Source organism: Balaenoptera musculus, chromosome 19, assembly GCF_009873245.2.
Source record: "Balaenoptera musculus isolate JJ_BM4_2016_0621 chromosome 19, mBalMus1.pri.v3, whole genome shotgun sequence".
Classification (NCBI taxonomy): Eukaryota; Metazoa; Chordata; class Mammalia; order Artiodactyla; family Balaenopteridae; genus Balaenoptera; species Balaenoptera musculus.
In genome coordinates, this window is record NC_045803.1 from 40,785,336 (window position 1) to 40,800,313 (window position 14,978).

At 51.5% G+C, this 14,978-nt stretch overlaps 1 protein-coding gene across 7 annotated transcripts in view; it reads right to left on the reverse strand.

The window, feature by feature from the left end:
- The window catches only part of TK2 (thymidine kinase 2), a 34,112-nt gene that overhangs the window by 295 nt on the left and 18,839 nt on the right, over positions 1 to 14,978 (reverse strand). For 3 of the 7 annotated variants that reach the window (XM_036834953.1, XM_036834952.1, XM_036834955.1), the window contains 4 exons: positions 11,252 to 11,340; positions 10,598 to 10,677; positions 8,163 to 8,243; positions 2,903 to 7,035 (listed from right to left, as the gene is read on the reverse strand). In XM_036834953.1, coding sequence (XP_036690848.1) covers positions 6,937 to 7,035; positions 8,163 to 8,243; positions 10,598 to 10,677; positions 11,252 to 11,340 — 349 coding nt within the window. In that variant the 3' untranslated portion in view covers positions 2,903 to 6,936. Of the gene's footprint in view, positions 1 to 2,902; positions 7,036 to 7,710; positions 7,780 to 8,160; positions 8,244 to 10,400; positions 10,512 to 10,597; positions 10,678 to 11,251; positions 11,341 to 14,978 lie in introns of those variants that run through there. The other 4 variants (XR_005017558.1, XR_005017557.1, XM_036834954.1 and 1 more) reach the window with 4 other exon arrangements.

Genomic DNA, 14,978 nt, shown 5'->3' on the forward strand with positions numbered 1-14,978 from the left:
GATTTAAGGAGCATTGGCCCCACCTCCCTCCCAATCAGACAGTTGGCCGGGCCCTACACAGGCTTTTCGAGACAAATCGGGAAGCAGTCTGCACTGGGAAGAGAGAGGCACTGGCCAGTCATCCATCAGTCCATCCATCCTTCCTCCCACCCACCCATGCCAATTACTCAGCACAGCACCCAGCAGTCGACACTCAGGCTGGTAAGCTGTCAGTGTCTGGAGCCAGTGAAGCGGGGGCCGGGGGCAGGGATGGTCGGAGCAGACCCTAGCCATAAGCCTCCATCCTGGGGAAGGAGAACATCAGGAACAGGCTGGGCTGGAGACACAGAGGGTCAGGAACCTCGGGAGAAGGGATGAAGCAGGAGGGGGTACGGACCTGGGAATCATGGCAACCAGGGCACCTAGTCCTGGGTCTGACCCGCAGCCCCTGACCATTTTTTATTCGTTATTTTCTGATCGTTAACATAATAAGCATGCTCAGTCCCAAACCACAACAGAACTTTTGTTCTCCCCGTGTTCCTGCCCCGCAGTGTTCCCCATCTACTTGAAAGCTGAGCCCAAGGTAGGAATCACTTTTGATTTCCCTTTCTCTCACATCCTTCATCCAACCATAGCTCTCTGTCACAACAAGGACCAAATCTGACCATGTCCCTCCTCCTTCCACAGAGGCCTGAGCCCCTCGACTGAGCTACCAAGGCCTGTCACTCAGATCCCGGGAGGACGCCAGCCCCCTTCCTGGTCTCCCAGCCTCTGCCCTCATCCTCCCGCAGTCAGCTCCATCCAGCTGCCGGAGGATCCTGTTAAAACCTATGTTCCATCATGACTTTCACTCTGTGGTGTTGGATTAGAATCAGAGGTATCAATATGAACTCATGGTTTTTAAATTATATATAGTTAGATACAGAAATATAGCTATGTGTGTGTATCAGTAGGTTAGTACACATACATGTGTTTCCTAACTCTGTCCCAAGAGTGGGCTTAGAAGCAGACACCCAGTAACAATGAGTACACCTGGCACTTAGATCTTGGTCTCTAAACATCACTCTCCAATACAAGGAACCAGAGATCCTAGTAGTTTATTCCAGGGATGAGCAGGTAAATATCACCAGTAATAAGATGCATGGACATCATACATCCTTTGATAAGATGCACTGAGGGAAGACACAGCATCTTTTTTTTTTATGGTGGCATTCTTGCCAAAAATGTCTAACCTCACTCTAGCCATAAGAAAACACCAAACTCAAATTCTCTAACGGTGAGAAACCCAGCTCTCATAATCTACAGACTACTTATTTGTTCAATTCTAGTATATTGGTCGATTCTAGTATAGTTTCAGAACTGCTAAACATATCCCTGCGAGAAACACTTCTAATAACTATCTTTCAGCATTTATGTAAAATAATTTTTACCTTTACTCTTCTCGTATCCAATCAAGATACTGTTTTCCAAGGTTACTTCAGTAAGTTCTTTTCTTCCCAGCACCTTCAGTGTGGTCGTTACTCGTGATTCATCTGTTTGTATTCCATCTTCCGTTCCCCCTACGTCCTACTCCATCTTAACTATTTATTTATTTGGGGGGTGAGACATTACTATGGTTAGAGTTATACAAAATGATATATTCACAGGAGTGTACTCCCCTCTCATCCCAGCAACCCTGATCCCATTTTTCCCTTCTTTCCAGCCTTTTCCCACCAATCTATTTAGTTGGGTTGCCTTTCCTGTACTTCCTATGCATCTATATATTTTTCTTAGGCTAGCATACTATAGATACTCATTTGGACACTGCTTTCTTCCCTTAACAGTGTGTCCTGGAAATCATATCACATCCATTCAGAGAGAGATCCTCCTTGTTCTTCTTCACAGCTGTATACTACTCCATTGTGTGGATGTACCATAGTTTATTTAACCACTCTCTTGTATATGGGTCTTTAGGTTGTTTTCAATTATTCTGCAATTACAAACAATGCTGCCATAAATAACCTTGTACATATATACACTTTCATGTCCTAGAAGTGGGGTTGCTGGATTGCAATGTAAGTACATATGTAGTGTGTCAGGCGTTACCCTATTTCCCTCCAGAAGGGGTATAAGAAATTTGCATGCCCAACAGTAACGTGTAAGAGTAACTGTTTCCCCACAGCCTCAACAACAGGATGTGTTTCGATATATATGTTTGTGTGTTTGCCAGTCTGGTAAGTATCTCAGTGTTCTTTTATTTGCTGTCTTAGTCTGTTTGCGCTGCTGTTAACAAAATACCACAGACTGGGTGGCTTATAAACAAAAGAAATTTATATCTCACGGTTCTGGAGGCTGCAAGTCCAAGATCCTGGTGCCAGCATGGCTGGGTTCTGGTGAAGGCCCTCTTCCAGATCGCAGACTGCCAACTTCCCCATGTCCTCACATGGTAGAAGGGGCTTGGGAGCTCTGCGAGGTCTCTTTTATCAGAGCACTAATCCCATTCATGAGGGGTCCACTCTCATGACCTAATCACCCCCCCGCAAAAGTCCCACCTCCTCACGTCATCACCTTGGACATTAGGTTTTCAACATATGAATTTGGGGGAGACACAAATATTTAGATCATAGCATCTGCATTTCTCTAATTGAGTGAATTTGAGTATTTTTCGTATTTTTAAGGGCCATTTTTATAATCTTTTTTGTAAATTTTCTGTTTGGATATTTTTCTCATTTTTCTATTGGAGTTTTGGTTCTTTGTCCATTTTTAAGAATTCTTCATGAATATTAGCCCTTTGTGCTATACATTGTAAATATTTTCTCCCACCTTGTCCACTGTCTTTTGACTTTGTTTCCACATGAGTTTTAGCATACACATTTTTTAGTCAGATTTATCAATCTTTTATTGTTCCTAGATTTTGAATTATAGTTACAAAGTTTTCCCTACATCAAGGTTTTAAAGAAGAATTCATTCTTCTAGTACTTGCATGGTTTCAATTTTTACATTTAGATCCCTAACCACTTGGAATTTATTCTTGGGTATGATGTGAGATATGGATCTATTTTTATCTTTTTCCAAATGGCTACTCAGTCATCTCAGCACCATTTATTTAAAAATCCATCTTTACCCCCAATAATCATTGAGATGTCACCTCTATCATGTACTTGCATCTATTTCTGGGCTCTCTATTCTATTCCACTGGTCTACTTGTCTATTCATGCACCAGTACCATACTGTTTTAATTATAGAAGTTTTATAGTATGTTTCAACATCTGGATCCCCAAAGGTAAGATTTATTTAAAACTTAGCAATTGGTCCTGCTCTGGGCCCCTTCCACATGCCAGGCTGGTTATCCTCACGGCCCTAGGAAGTGAGCCATGCTCCCATTCAACAGATAAGACAGCCAACACTCATGAGAGGTTCAACAACATGCCAAGTTTTCTTGGAACTCCTGGATGTCCACTTCTAGAAAACATCAAGCTAAGAGAAGTGGTCCCCAAAGGGTGGTTCCTGGACCAGCAGACTCATCATCCCCTAGAAAGTCATTAGAAAACAAATTCTCAGGCCCATCCCAGATCTACTGAATTAGAAACTCTGGGGGTAGGCCCTGCAGTCCGTGTTTTAACACGCCCACCGGAGGACTCAGATGCTCTGAAGTTAGAGAACCATGAGCTAGAGCATCCCGAAGGACACAGAACCAGGAGTCATCAGCAGCTGCAGGCCCCCTAAAACAGTGCTTCCCAATGTGTGTTCCAAGGAACATTAGCACATCTGGAGATTGTTAATGTATATTCCCCAAATGGGAGGCTCTACTGTCAAGTGAGTTTGAGAGTCCCTGGCTAAAAAAATTTAGAAGGTGTTTTTATTGCAGGACTTCTTGACTTTATCTAGGCTAATGTACCTTGTGCATCTCAGAGAGAGTACCCAGGTGGTGTTTCCCAAATTTTCTGGACTACAGAACCCTCTTTTCTCAGAGCACCTATTACTATCTCCCAGGACACCTGTGTTCCACAGACCCCAGTCTTGGAGAAGAAAAAGCCAAAAAATGCAGAAATTCAAGAAAAGAGCAATAAATGCCAATGCCCATTATGATTCCACAAGCTTGGCTTTCTCCTAGCTTCTGTTTAATGACAGCTTTTGCCAAGTTCACCATCTTACGGAAACTAGAGGAACACAGAGCTCACCCCAGCCTTAGGGGAGCCACAAGGTTGGGGTTATTAGGAAAAGAAAGCATGTGCCTGTGACCCTGGGGCCTCTGGTAAATAAGTAATCCACTGCCAAAGCCCAGAGACACTGGGCACAATATTATTGTTATTAGAGTCTCAACAGTGGAGGGCTGACGTCTCCAAGAGCTTGTCAATTATTTTAATAACTGTAACTCTTCAGGGTGAAGAGGCCAAGGGGATGAGTGTTACTCATTCCGCAGATGTGTGAGCATTTGAAGTGAGCTCCTCCATCCGGCCCCAGGCTCTAGGAAAACGAGGGCGAAGCGGATCCATAGCACCCAGGGGTAGACAGGTTTTGGAAACATCTCCTACCTGCTCTCAGAGCAATAAATGCCTCAATCCTTCCTTCCACAGGTCAGATGGTGGGAGCCTGCGGGAGTCCCAGGAAGGGTCTCTGACTGATGCATTCCCCAGGCAAGGGGGCACATCTCATCTAGGTGAGGGGCTCAGGTGGAAAGGAAGAAAAGAGGCAGGAAGAGAAACAGAAAGGTAAAAACAAGCTGGGTGACAGCACTTCCCAGGGTCCATGTTTAGCAAGGGCCTGCCAAGCCCTGCCACGCTCCTCACAGCCATTCCTGGGAGTCCCTGGGGAGTGCCTCCCTCTGCTGAAGGAACTGGGCCCCGTGCCTACCATGTGCCATCTGCCCTTTCCCTGCCCTGGTTCTCAGCAGTGTTCATAACTGCTCTGTGACCCCTGCCACCACCAGCCCTGCCTGCCACATGGGGGAGAGCAACCCTTGGTGGGCTGGGCTCCAGCCATTTCCTGTGACATCTCTGGGCCGGGAGATTTTTGCGACAAGCCCCAGCCACTGTGGGTACATATAGCATCCTCTCCAAGATGCCGGGGTGGGAGGACAGAGAGCTCTTATGGACCTGGACATCCCGTTAGGAACACAGTGTTTAAAAATTAAAACATTACTCTGCTGGTACAAGGATGCTGCAGGGACCTAGAATCACTGGCATAGGAAGCACTCCAAAATTATCACCAGGTTTTAAGTGAAGGATTTATTGGCTATCACAGAGCAAGATTTTTTTTTTTTTTTAAATCACATTTCCCCCAAAACAGATGCTCAAATTGAGGGGAAATTGGACTGTTTGTTTGCAAAGGCCCAAAGATGGTCCCGGCATGTCCAGATGCCTGGAAGCAGAGGCGCTGCCTCCCCCAGGTTTCTGGTCCATCACCAACAACTGGGCTGAGAGACACATCCCCACCAGGCTCCCACCCTCACCCTGTGCACACGGCCCAGGAGTCAGTCCAGCCAGAAAGGGCCGGAAGCCAGAGTGCTGCCCTCCTAGCGCTGCCTCTGGGCCCGGGCCACCAGGGGCACCTCTCACCTATGTAGCGTCAGAGAATTGCGTGCACAGGAGCCACACTCACACAGAGGCTGGGACGAGGCCTTCCAACCTTCAGGTACACCAACCACCACTCGGGAGAGGCCAAGGCCTGTTTCCCTAAGTTCATAATCAATCCTTCCCCGTGTCTGCAAACAGCCTTCTGGAAGCTCTCCCCACCCACCTCCAAAATTCAGGAGCTCTAGTGCTCCAAGAGCCTTTGCTTGCCAGCCCCAACTTTCCTGCCCAGACTGTCCCCGAAGAGAATGTTCTTCCTTTCTCTTGCTTCCTACTTGACTCAGGAGACAGCCGTGCCTTCAGTGCATTGTTACAGCTGAACGGAGCTAAGATATTCTCTGAACTAATAAAGATGGTTCATGCCCTAGGGCCCATGGTGTCCCTTTGGATGGAAAAACATTTCAAAAAGACGTAAGGCCACTGTGTCTCTCCCCTGGGCCACAAACTCCCAGGAATTCCAAGGGTGAAGCTCTTCACACAAGGCCACTATGGAGGAAGGGAGCCTCAGAAGCCAGGCTGGTAGCCCCTTGCCCCAGCACAGCACTGGGCACACCAGCCTGGCGCCACAGGCCATTGCCCTGCCGGGGAATCAGCAGCAGCTCAAGCAGGACCTTCGTCACCAAGAAGACCGAGCACCATTCAGGAACCAAACCATGATTCTTCTGAGGATGGGGAAGTCCCGATGACGAGGTGGTAAGTACCACATCAGCCTCATGCTAGTGAATCACTGAGCACTGGGCTCGAGCCAAATACCGCACAATTTTGTGAAAGTCTAGAAATGCTAACTGTCCTCAGGAGCTGCTCAAATCAGGAGAAAATGATGATGCTGGCTGCATGCACCGCTGCCCCCGCTATACACACACACGCACGCGCGCACGGGGCTCTCCAGCAGGGAAGGCAGGGCTCTTGGGATGAGGCAGCCTGGGGCAAGAGGTTGATCGTTTGGGAGTCACCGGAAGTCTGAATGGTGCTGACTCCACTGTCACTGGCTGTGTGACCCCAGGGAGTCCCTTAGCCTGTCTGAGCTTCAACTTCCTCCCCTGGGGTGTAAGACCACTACCTCGCCCTCGAGGATGGTCTGAAGGGCTAGAGACCATGAGCCCAGGGTCAGTCAGGTGGCTCTTCCCTAACTTAGAGGAATCCAGAGGTGGGAAACCACCGGGAGAAGCACCGGGGGAATGCAAGGCTGCGACACCAAAGGGCCGCGACAAACCCAATGGTCCCATCATGTCATTTACCCACGAGGGCCAGAATCCCAGGATAAAGACACTGGTAAAGGAGAGAAGACCATTAGGAAGACAAATGTGCCCAGATAGAAAGCCCTCCCGAGAGTGGATTGTTCCAAATTGCTCGTGAGAGCTAACTTGGCAGCAGCGGGCATTTCTCTGGCATGATCTTCCCCGTCCTATGGACCAAGCTTCCGATCCTCTGGAATTAGTATTCGGTGCCGGTTTTGTTCAAAGAGTTCTAACATTTTCTCCATGTCGTGGTCAGCCTCAATCACCTGGAAATTAAACACACAGGTCACAGGGCTGTCCTTGACCTCAACATCATCCTCCCTTCACTGATGAAGAGAGAGAGACGGGGGCAGGCAGAATGAGGCAGGGAGAGGCAGGGAAGCCCAAGGTCACAGGCAGAGAAAAAGGAAGGTTAGGGCCAAACAGCTCCCGTTTCTAAGTCAATCCACATTCTCAACTATATTTTCACTTAAGAATCCACGATAGTCGTCCCTGCAGCAAGCTCATGAATGATTTTTTTCTCATCATTTGATATCAACCATTTTTCTATAATGAGGGAAAAAAAATAAATTTTCTTTAAAAATCCAGTACAGTAATGTCTCACTTTCCAGCAACCTCACTGCCTGGAAGAGCCATGAGTACAGCGTTTGAGCAACCCAGACAGATGTCCCCAAGGCCACGCACACAAGCTTGTGCACGGCCCTCCCTCAGATCCCACACTGTACACGCGTTCCTAACAGTCCGAGGGACCCGATGGCCTGCCTAAAGAAAGTCGGCAGCAGCGAATCAGAAAACGAGGGGACAAGGAAGTGGGGAAACATTAATGGGGCAGAAGCATCAACACAGTTAGAAATGGTGAGTGCCAGCAGGAGAAAGGAGGGTAAAAAGCAAACACAGGAATTCAAAGGCATTAGTAGTCTGGGGCAAACAGTCCTACACACCTCAGCACCTCCTAAGGGGGCATCATTGTGTGACAGACCAGAACAGCAACTGACGTTCCTTCAGATGCCCTGGGTCACCAAGAAAAGGTGCAATGAGGCTTTGGGCCTGCCACCCACTGGAGAAGGGACGGGCACGTCAGAAAGACCACCACCCCAAGCGGTTAAGGCCAAAACCCAGGTCCAGGGGCTCTGGCCATCCGGAACACTCCTTTGCTGACAATGCTGGATAAGTGAGATGCTACTGTGCCACCGGTGTAATGACACTGGGACAGGTCACCTTCTCCCAGGTCTGTCCAGCTCACTAAGGCTCAGTCCAGAACGGGGACTGTGAGACAGAGTCCCTTCCACCCTCCCCGCTTCCTTCTTTCAAATTCTCCAGCTGCAGAGTGACCGACATCCCCCGAGTCGCTCCTCCTTCTAGAAAAGTCTCCCGCCCTGTTAGGGGGGCTTACCAGAACAGGGGCCGCCACGGGGAAAAGGCTCCCTTTGATGAGCCACTCCTCGTACAGGTGGTGAATAGCATCCAGGTATTCCTGCCGGAGGGGGGAAAAATGCAAGGGCTGTCAGGAGGACGTAGGGAGCAGATCTCTCCCCCACAAGGGGTCTCAGGGGCAGGTGAGGTGAATGTCAATGACCACAGGGCAGTGGCTTGGACTAAGGACCCGCAACAGCCACCCTGGCTCAGATGGACAATGATAAACGCGGCCAAGCACTCTGCCGGCCAGCCCACGTGTCGCAACAGTCAGAAGCGTCCCTCTGGCCACCCGCCCATCCCTCCAGCGCACTCTGCTCCACTGGCACTTTGGACGCATCCTCCCACCTGGCTGCTCTCGTTTCCTGCCACTTCTCCATCAGCAGGGCCTCTGTTCCTTCACGGGGGCCTGGGAAGCCTCTGAACCCTCCCTCTGTCCTTCCCACCAAGAGGACTGCGGCCCTCACTGGCCCAGGAGCCCCACTCGGCTGCTCTCACCCCAACAGACAACTTGTAACCTGTGGATCCTTGAAAGCTTAAGGGCCAACTTCAGAAGGAGGACAAGGTGAAACCCAAGGGAAAAGAGGCCCGGACCCGCCCCTAAGGCATCCACGCCTGTGCATCCAGTAGGACTGGACGGCACTCTCCCACAGGCAGGCCCGGGTGCTCTCAGCCGCCGGCAAACACCTCCTCAAGCAGCAATTTACTCCCAGCCCTGAGGCTCTCGGGTAAACCACACTGCTGCCTCTTTACCCACCACCGAGTTCTCCCTTGGCAACAACAGACTTGTCCTGGAGGCCTTGTCAAAACCGTTAAGACAATGTCCTGGACAATGACTTGGAAGGACTCCAGATCTGTCACTTCTTCCGAACATCTGGGTCACTGCACAGAGCTGCTGTGCCCCGTCCCAGCTTGGCCCAGACCCGCCCCATTTCACCCTTACTCTAATCACTCCTGTCTCCAGATTTCAAAGCAGCTGCCCAGAACGAGGCCTGGGCCTTCATGGCTGGAATCCACCTTGCTGGTGCCTGGGGCAAACAAGGCTGGGAGGGCCTCAGGAGCTGGACTGGCCTTCTAGGACCCCAGTCCAGACCATCCTGGGCTCAGACCCCCATGATATCCCAGTAAATGCTTGCCCAGCCTCTGTCTGTGTACTTCCAGTGGCATTCACATGGGGCATTCCGATCAATATTAACTGAGCAACCCCTAGGTGCCAAGGCCTGGGACACATTCTAGGGACGCAGAGGGAATAAGATCTAATCTTAAAAAGTTCATGGTAGTTTTCTGAGGGATGGGGAGCAAACACATAAAGAAATAGTTTCAGAATATTTGTCCTAATGGCTGTGATCATAATAAGCACAGAGGCTGGGTGACCACAACAGAGGGAAGGTCAGAGAAAGCTTCTTGGAGGAGGTGACACCTGAGGCAAAATAAACCACTATGGCAAAGGTACATTTGTGTAACTCCCTGGTGAGGGGTGGGGGGAGGGGGAGCGGGAGGGGGAGGGGGAGAGGGAGAGGGAAGAGGGAGAGGGAAGAGGGAGAGGAAAGCGGGAGAGGAAAGGGAGAGGGGGAGGGGGAGAGGGGAGGGGGAGAGAGGGAGGGGGAGGGGGAGGGGGGGAGGGGGAGAGGGGAGAGGGGAGAGGGGGAGAGTGGGAGAGAGGGGAAGAGACAGAGCGAGAGCATGTGTAGCCACAACTAGTTCTTTATGGCCAGAGCACGAAAGGCAGGGAGTGGAAGCGGATGAAGCCAATCATGCAGGATCTCGGATGGCATGCTACAAGTGGGGACTTTATCCTAGACAGTGGTGAGGCACTGAAGCAGGTGGGGTTAGGGAATTGCATGTGTGGTGTTCTGTACTGGAGACATCACCCAAGCAGCAGTGTGGAGGATGGATTTCTGAGGGGGATGCGGATAGTGAGGGACCAGGGCAAGGAGAGCAGTCCAAGCCTGCTAAGACAGCCCTGACTAGAGTTGATGTGGCCCTGAGCCAGAACCCAGAAGGGTGAGGCACTGGGCAGACACTAGTGAGTTTCACCTCCCAGCCAGGCACTGTGCCAAGCACTGGCAATGCAGCAGCGAGCAAGTGGGCACGTCCTAGCGAGGATCCAGGGGACGGCACAAAGGCAAGCAATTTTCAGGAGGTGGACCAAACAAGCCCGGGGGACACCTGGGCGGGAACGGGAGAAGGGACGCCTCTGAGCCCCGGGGGTGCCCACCACTGAGTCTGGGGCCACAGGAAGTGAAGCAGACCTGGACACCACACAGGGTCTCCAGCTCAGAGGAAGTCAGAGTTCACCCTCCAACGTGCTCAGTTCCTGTTTCTCTCCCTGCAACAACAGCACAATGATCTCACAGAGGGTGGGGCCAGGCTGGGATGAAGTTGCACCTTTCCCCAGGTTAAAGGGGCTCTTACCAGTGGAATGACCTTCTCCTCTTCCCTACATCTCATCTTTAGCCTCTGGTAACAGGTCTCAGGAGTGGTCTGGAGATAAACTGAGATTTTAAAAAACATATATGGGGCTTTAATTACTCTGTTCATGGCTTGGAAGTGAAAGTGAGGGGTAGGGGGAAGGAAGGCGTGTGGGCAAGGCGTGGAGAGAAACATCTGCCAGCAGCCCTGAGCAGGAGAGGCAGACCAGCTGTGTGGCCAGACAGGCATCTTGACCCTCATCCTGACTTTCATTCTCTTTCCACGTCACCAGCCCCACAGGGTCACCGTGAAGCTGAACAGGTTCCGTACATTGACAGAGCTTAGCACAGGGCCTGGCACCCGGCCTCTCTCAGTAACTGTCCAGGTTCTGTCCCTCCTCCCTCCTTTACAAACTAGAAAAAACCCATCATATCACAACAGACCGAGGGGAAAGCAGTTTGAGGAACTGGCCAGGGTGCTTCTCCAGGAGGGACCAAAAGCCCCAGATTCTATCTGCCCTTTGGGAGAAGGCTGAATCAAGGTAGGGGAAGAATCGCTGATGGTGAGGGCCCTGCCCACCGCCCCTGCTGCTTGGGGCCCAGCCAACCACCTCCTCACTGGGCCCAGGGGAGGGAGGCCAGGGAGGGACTGTCTCACCGATCAAGTCAATGGACACATCGATGTTCCTCACAATCCAGTCAAACCATTCCGAGAGGACCACATAGTCCACTTCAGGCATCTTCCCACTGTAACGAGAGTTGTAAGCGTTTTATTATCCCATGAGAAAGTTCCTGGGCTGTGCCATTCCCCCAAAACATCTGGGCACTGCTTTTATTGAAAGGGCAGTGCCAAGGGCACCATGACATAGTGTGATCACATGATACTGGGCGGGTAGTGACGACAAGGACCCGAAACACCTCCGACCTCCCGCTGCCCAGGGACGGTTGATGGTATAATGCAGCAAGTATCTTGGCATTGCCCGAGGGGAGAATTCATTTGGGATTTGAACTCCAAGCCAAGGAAGGGGCTATGAAGCCTGTCCCCTGAGAGCACGGACAGCGCTCAGGCTGGGAGGTGGAACAGCAAACCTGTTTCAGCTCTAGAAATTTATTTTGTGGAAATAATCGTGGCTGCCCTCTGTAGCACTATTTAAAAAATAATGAAAAACTAAGTCATGGTACATCTATCTAACAGAAAACCACACAGCAACTGAAAGATGAGGCTATAAAATAATATTTAATGACATGGAAAATGCTCATAATCAAATTCTCATTATTCAATGAAAACAGGAGGATATAAAACTGTGCATAGAGCACAACCCAACCATACTTTCAAGAGTATTCATCCACACATTTTGGAAAGGAGACTGGAAAGAAAACCACCAAAAGGTTAAGAGTGCTTTTCTCTGAACTGTAGGACTATGGGAGACATTTTTTTCTTTATCTTTATCTCTTTCTGTATTTTCCAAAATTTAACAACATACTAGTTCTCAATTCGGGGTGGGGGTGGGGGGAGAATTACTACATATTTAAAGTGATAACTGAAAAAGAAAGAAAGGAAGAAGCAGCCCACAAGTGAGAGAGACCTGGCGTCTGTCCTCTGCCCTGGAGGAAATGAGCAGGGAAGAGCGGGAGGAGGGGCAGCAGCAGCTGGAGGAAACAAACCAGGCAGCTGCGGGATGACCCTCAAAGGCCCAGGAGAGGAATTCCTTTCAACATCCTCCACCCGTCTTGAATATCATCTTGGATCCACTCAGAACTGGGTTTGGCAAGGCGGGCTACAGGGGAGTGGCGGTGCCTGAGCTGTGTGCAGCTGGGGGTCTTCTGCCTGTTGACTAAAGAAGGGGAGGCGGGGAAAAGAGGCCGGTGGAGAGGGTGGTTTGCAGCTGCCCCCGCCACGGGTGGTGAACTGACTCCCACCTGGGGGAGGGGGCAGGATGGGCGTGGAGGAAGGCGCTCTGAAGATGACAGGCTCAAGCAGCCCTGCCTGGGGGCCCAAACGATGGGGCGGGGCACAGACTGGAGGGGGACATCCTCCCCTAGTCCCTGAGACCACCCGACCGCCCTCAGCGCAGAAGAGCTGTGCCTGGCGGAGCAGCAGGAAAATGCACGGCGCCCGGGAGAACAGCAGGGGCAGACGGGCAGTTGTCAGCGCCTTGAGGGGTCTCAGGCATCAGACTTCAGCAGGGACACCAGAGCAGACTAACGTGTGAGGACCAGCACCCGCCCCCCCGAATAAGTGGGGGAGGCTTTGTAGGGGAGGGGAGAGGGAGGAAGTCCCAGGACATTGCAGAAGGGACCAAAATTCAGATACTAAAGGTAACAACTTTGTGATCACGGCTCATATGGTTGCCCATCCCCCAATTCTTTCCTCCTACCTCCTTAAAAGTAGCCCATGATCTATTCAGGGTCCATCCCACAGGCCTGAGTGTTCAGGGAAACCTGACCCCAGGCCAAGCTTCAGAGTAAACCAACTGGTCTGAGGAACGTCCTCTCCGCTGGCCAGGCTGAGTTGATCAGCCCAGGCCAAAGGGCCCAACCTGACCAGTGAGACATGAGGGAGGTTTGCTGGGGTTTATGGAAACCATGCTTCCTCACACTTAGAGGAGAGCCACTGGCAAGACATCCACCCTCTGGCCAGCAATGAGAAGCCCGGTTCTGCCACAGGCATTGTGTCACCAAGAGGGAATCATATTGAGGACACAAACAAGATAGAGTAGGAAAACAGAGAGAAACAGCGCTAGGGCCACCGAATGAAACCAACCCCAAAGCCTGCTGTTAAGACAGCCCGTAACAACCTCAGTGTTCAGGCTACTTTGAGCTGGGCTGCAGTTAGTTGCAGCTGAGAGTATTTGATATTCAGACACCAAACCACTCTTCTTGACATGTTTTCCTTCTCCGGAACAAAGCTGACTCCGAGGGAATGAGGATTTGCAAAAAAGAAGCTGCTGATCAGCCCCACTCGCTCCACCAAACACGCAGCCTGGGGACACAGCACAGACTGGCAACTCGAGGGTGTGGGCCAGTGAGCAGCACGCGTGGAGGGAAAGTTGCCCAACAGCCTCCCACGTCATGGACGCTGGACAGTTGGTGTGAGACTGCCCCTGAGGACTCCACCGGTGTCTGTAAGGCTCAAGGGAGGTTCCGTCAAACCCCAGAGCGGGAGGATACCCTTAGCTGTGGCCACCAAACTGAGTCACAATTCAGGACACAGGTAGCACAGTGTTAACTAAAACCAAACCAACTGACACCACAAAAAGTGTTGGGGCCTGAGAGCCACTGCTCTGCTGGAAATCGGCTCCAGGTGGTCTCAGGACACCTCCTGGGTGGCTCAGGAACCTCCCATTCCCACCTGGCGCAGGTAAACCTGGGACTGCAAGGAAACGGAGGAAGCAGGTCCTCCCTTCCCGATGCTCTCCTCAGAGGTCCCCTGTGCAGATGGCTCCGGGCAGCCTCCCTGAGGGCAGCGTCGGCCGGCAGACCTCCAGAAAACCCTTCCAAGACTGCCAGGAGCCATGTGCTGGGGGGGTCCAGGACAACTGGCCACCGGCTGAGCGGAGTGAGGAAACGGAAGCTGCCTTCCATGATTCTGAGGGATGTCAGGCAGCGGGCGCTGTTTTATCTGTATCTGCAGTTTTCCTCCTGGGAATCTGCCCTGCTCCTCCTGTGTCTGCCTCGAGAATGGGGCACCCAGCACCACCACCAAGGCACTGCTTTTATTTCCACAGAACACACAGAGGGCAGCACCTCTCTGCAGACCCACCAACGGTGGACTGAGGGGGTTTCACGGTGCCTTCCCCTTATCCTAGGGGGGCAAAACTGAGATCATGGGTCCACACGAATCCTGCTGTTTTGTTTGGCACAGTTTGCTGCCGCCTTCCCCCTGAGGCCCAGAGAGCATGGGTTAAAACAGAAATCACACACTCAAATGCCAGCCTCCTTGTACACATGACTTTCTTTTGTTTCTCACAAGACCTTGTGAGGTCAATTTTAGCCCCAACTTATAGATGAGGAAAACTGAGGCCCAGAGAAGCTCAGCCCAGCTCTGAGCCAGGGACTGAAGCCTGGCTCTCGGCGGCCCCCAAACCCATATGCTCCTGGCTGCACCACGTGCCCCAACCCCACCTGCCCCATCTGTCAGCTGAGGAGGCTGCCCCTGGGCCCGTCCAGTGTCTCTCTAGCCTCAGCCTGAGGAAAGCCACCGCTCGCAGGCCCATGACCCAGGCAGTGAGTCCCCAGGGCCAATCAGGGCAGTAGGCAGACCCGCCTGTTGTTCCAAACACAGGGTCTTAATGGATGTCCGCCACCGGCAGCCCCAGGTGAGTCAGTGTGTCACTTCCCCAGCTGGGCCCCATGCAATTCCCTTCCTTCTGCTCTTAGAAAAC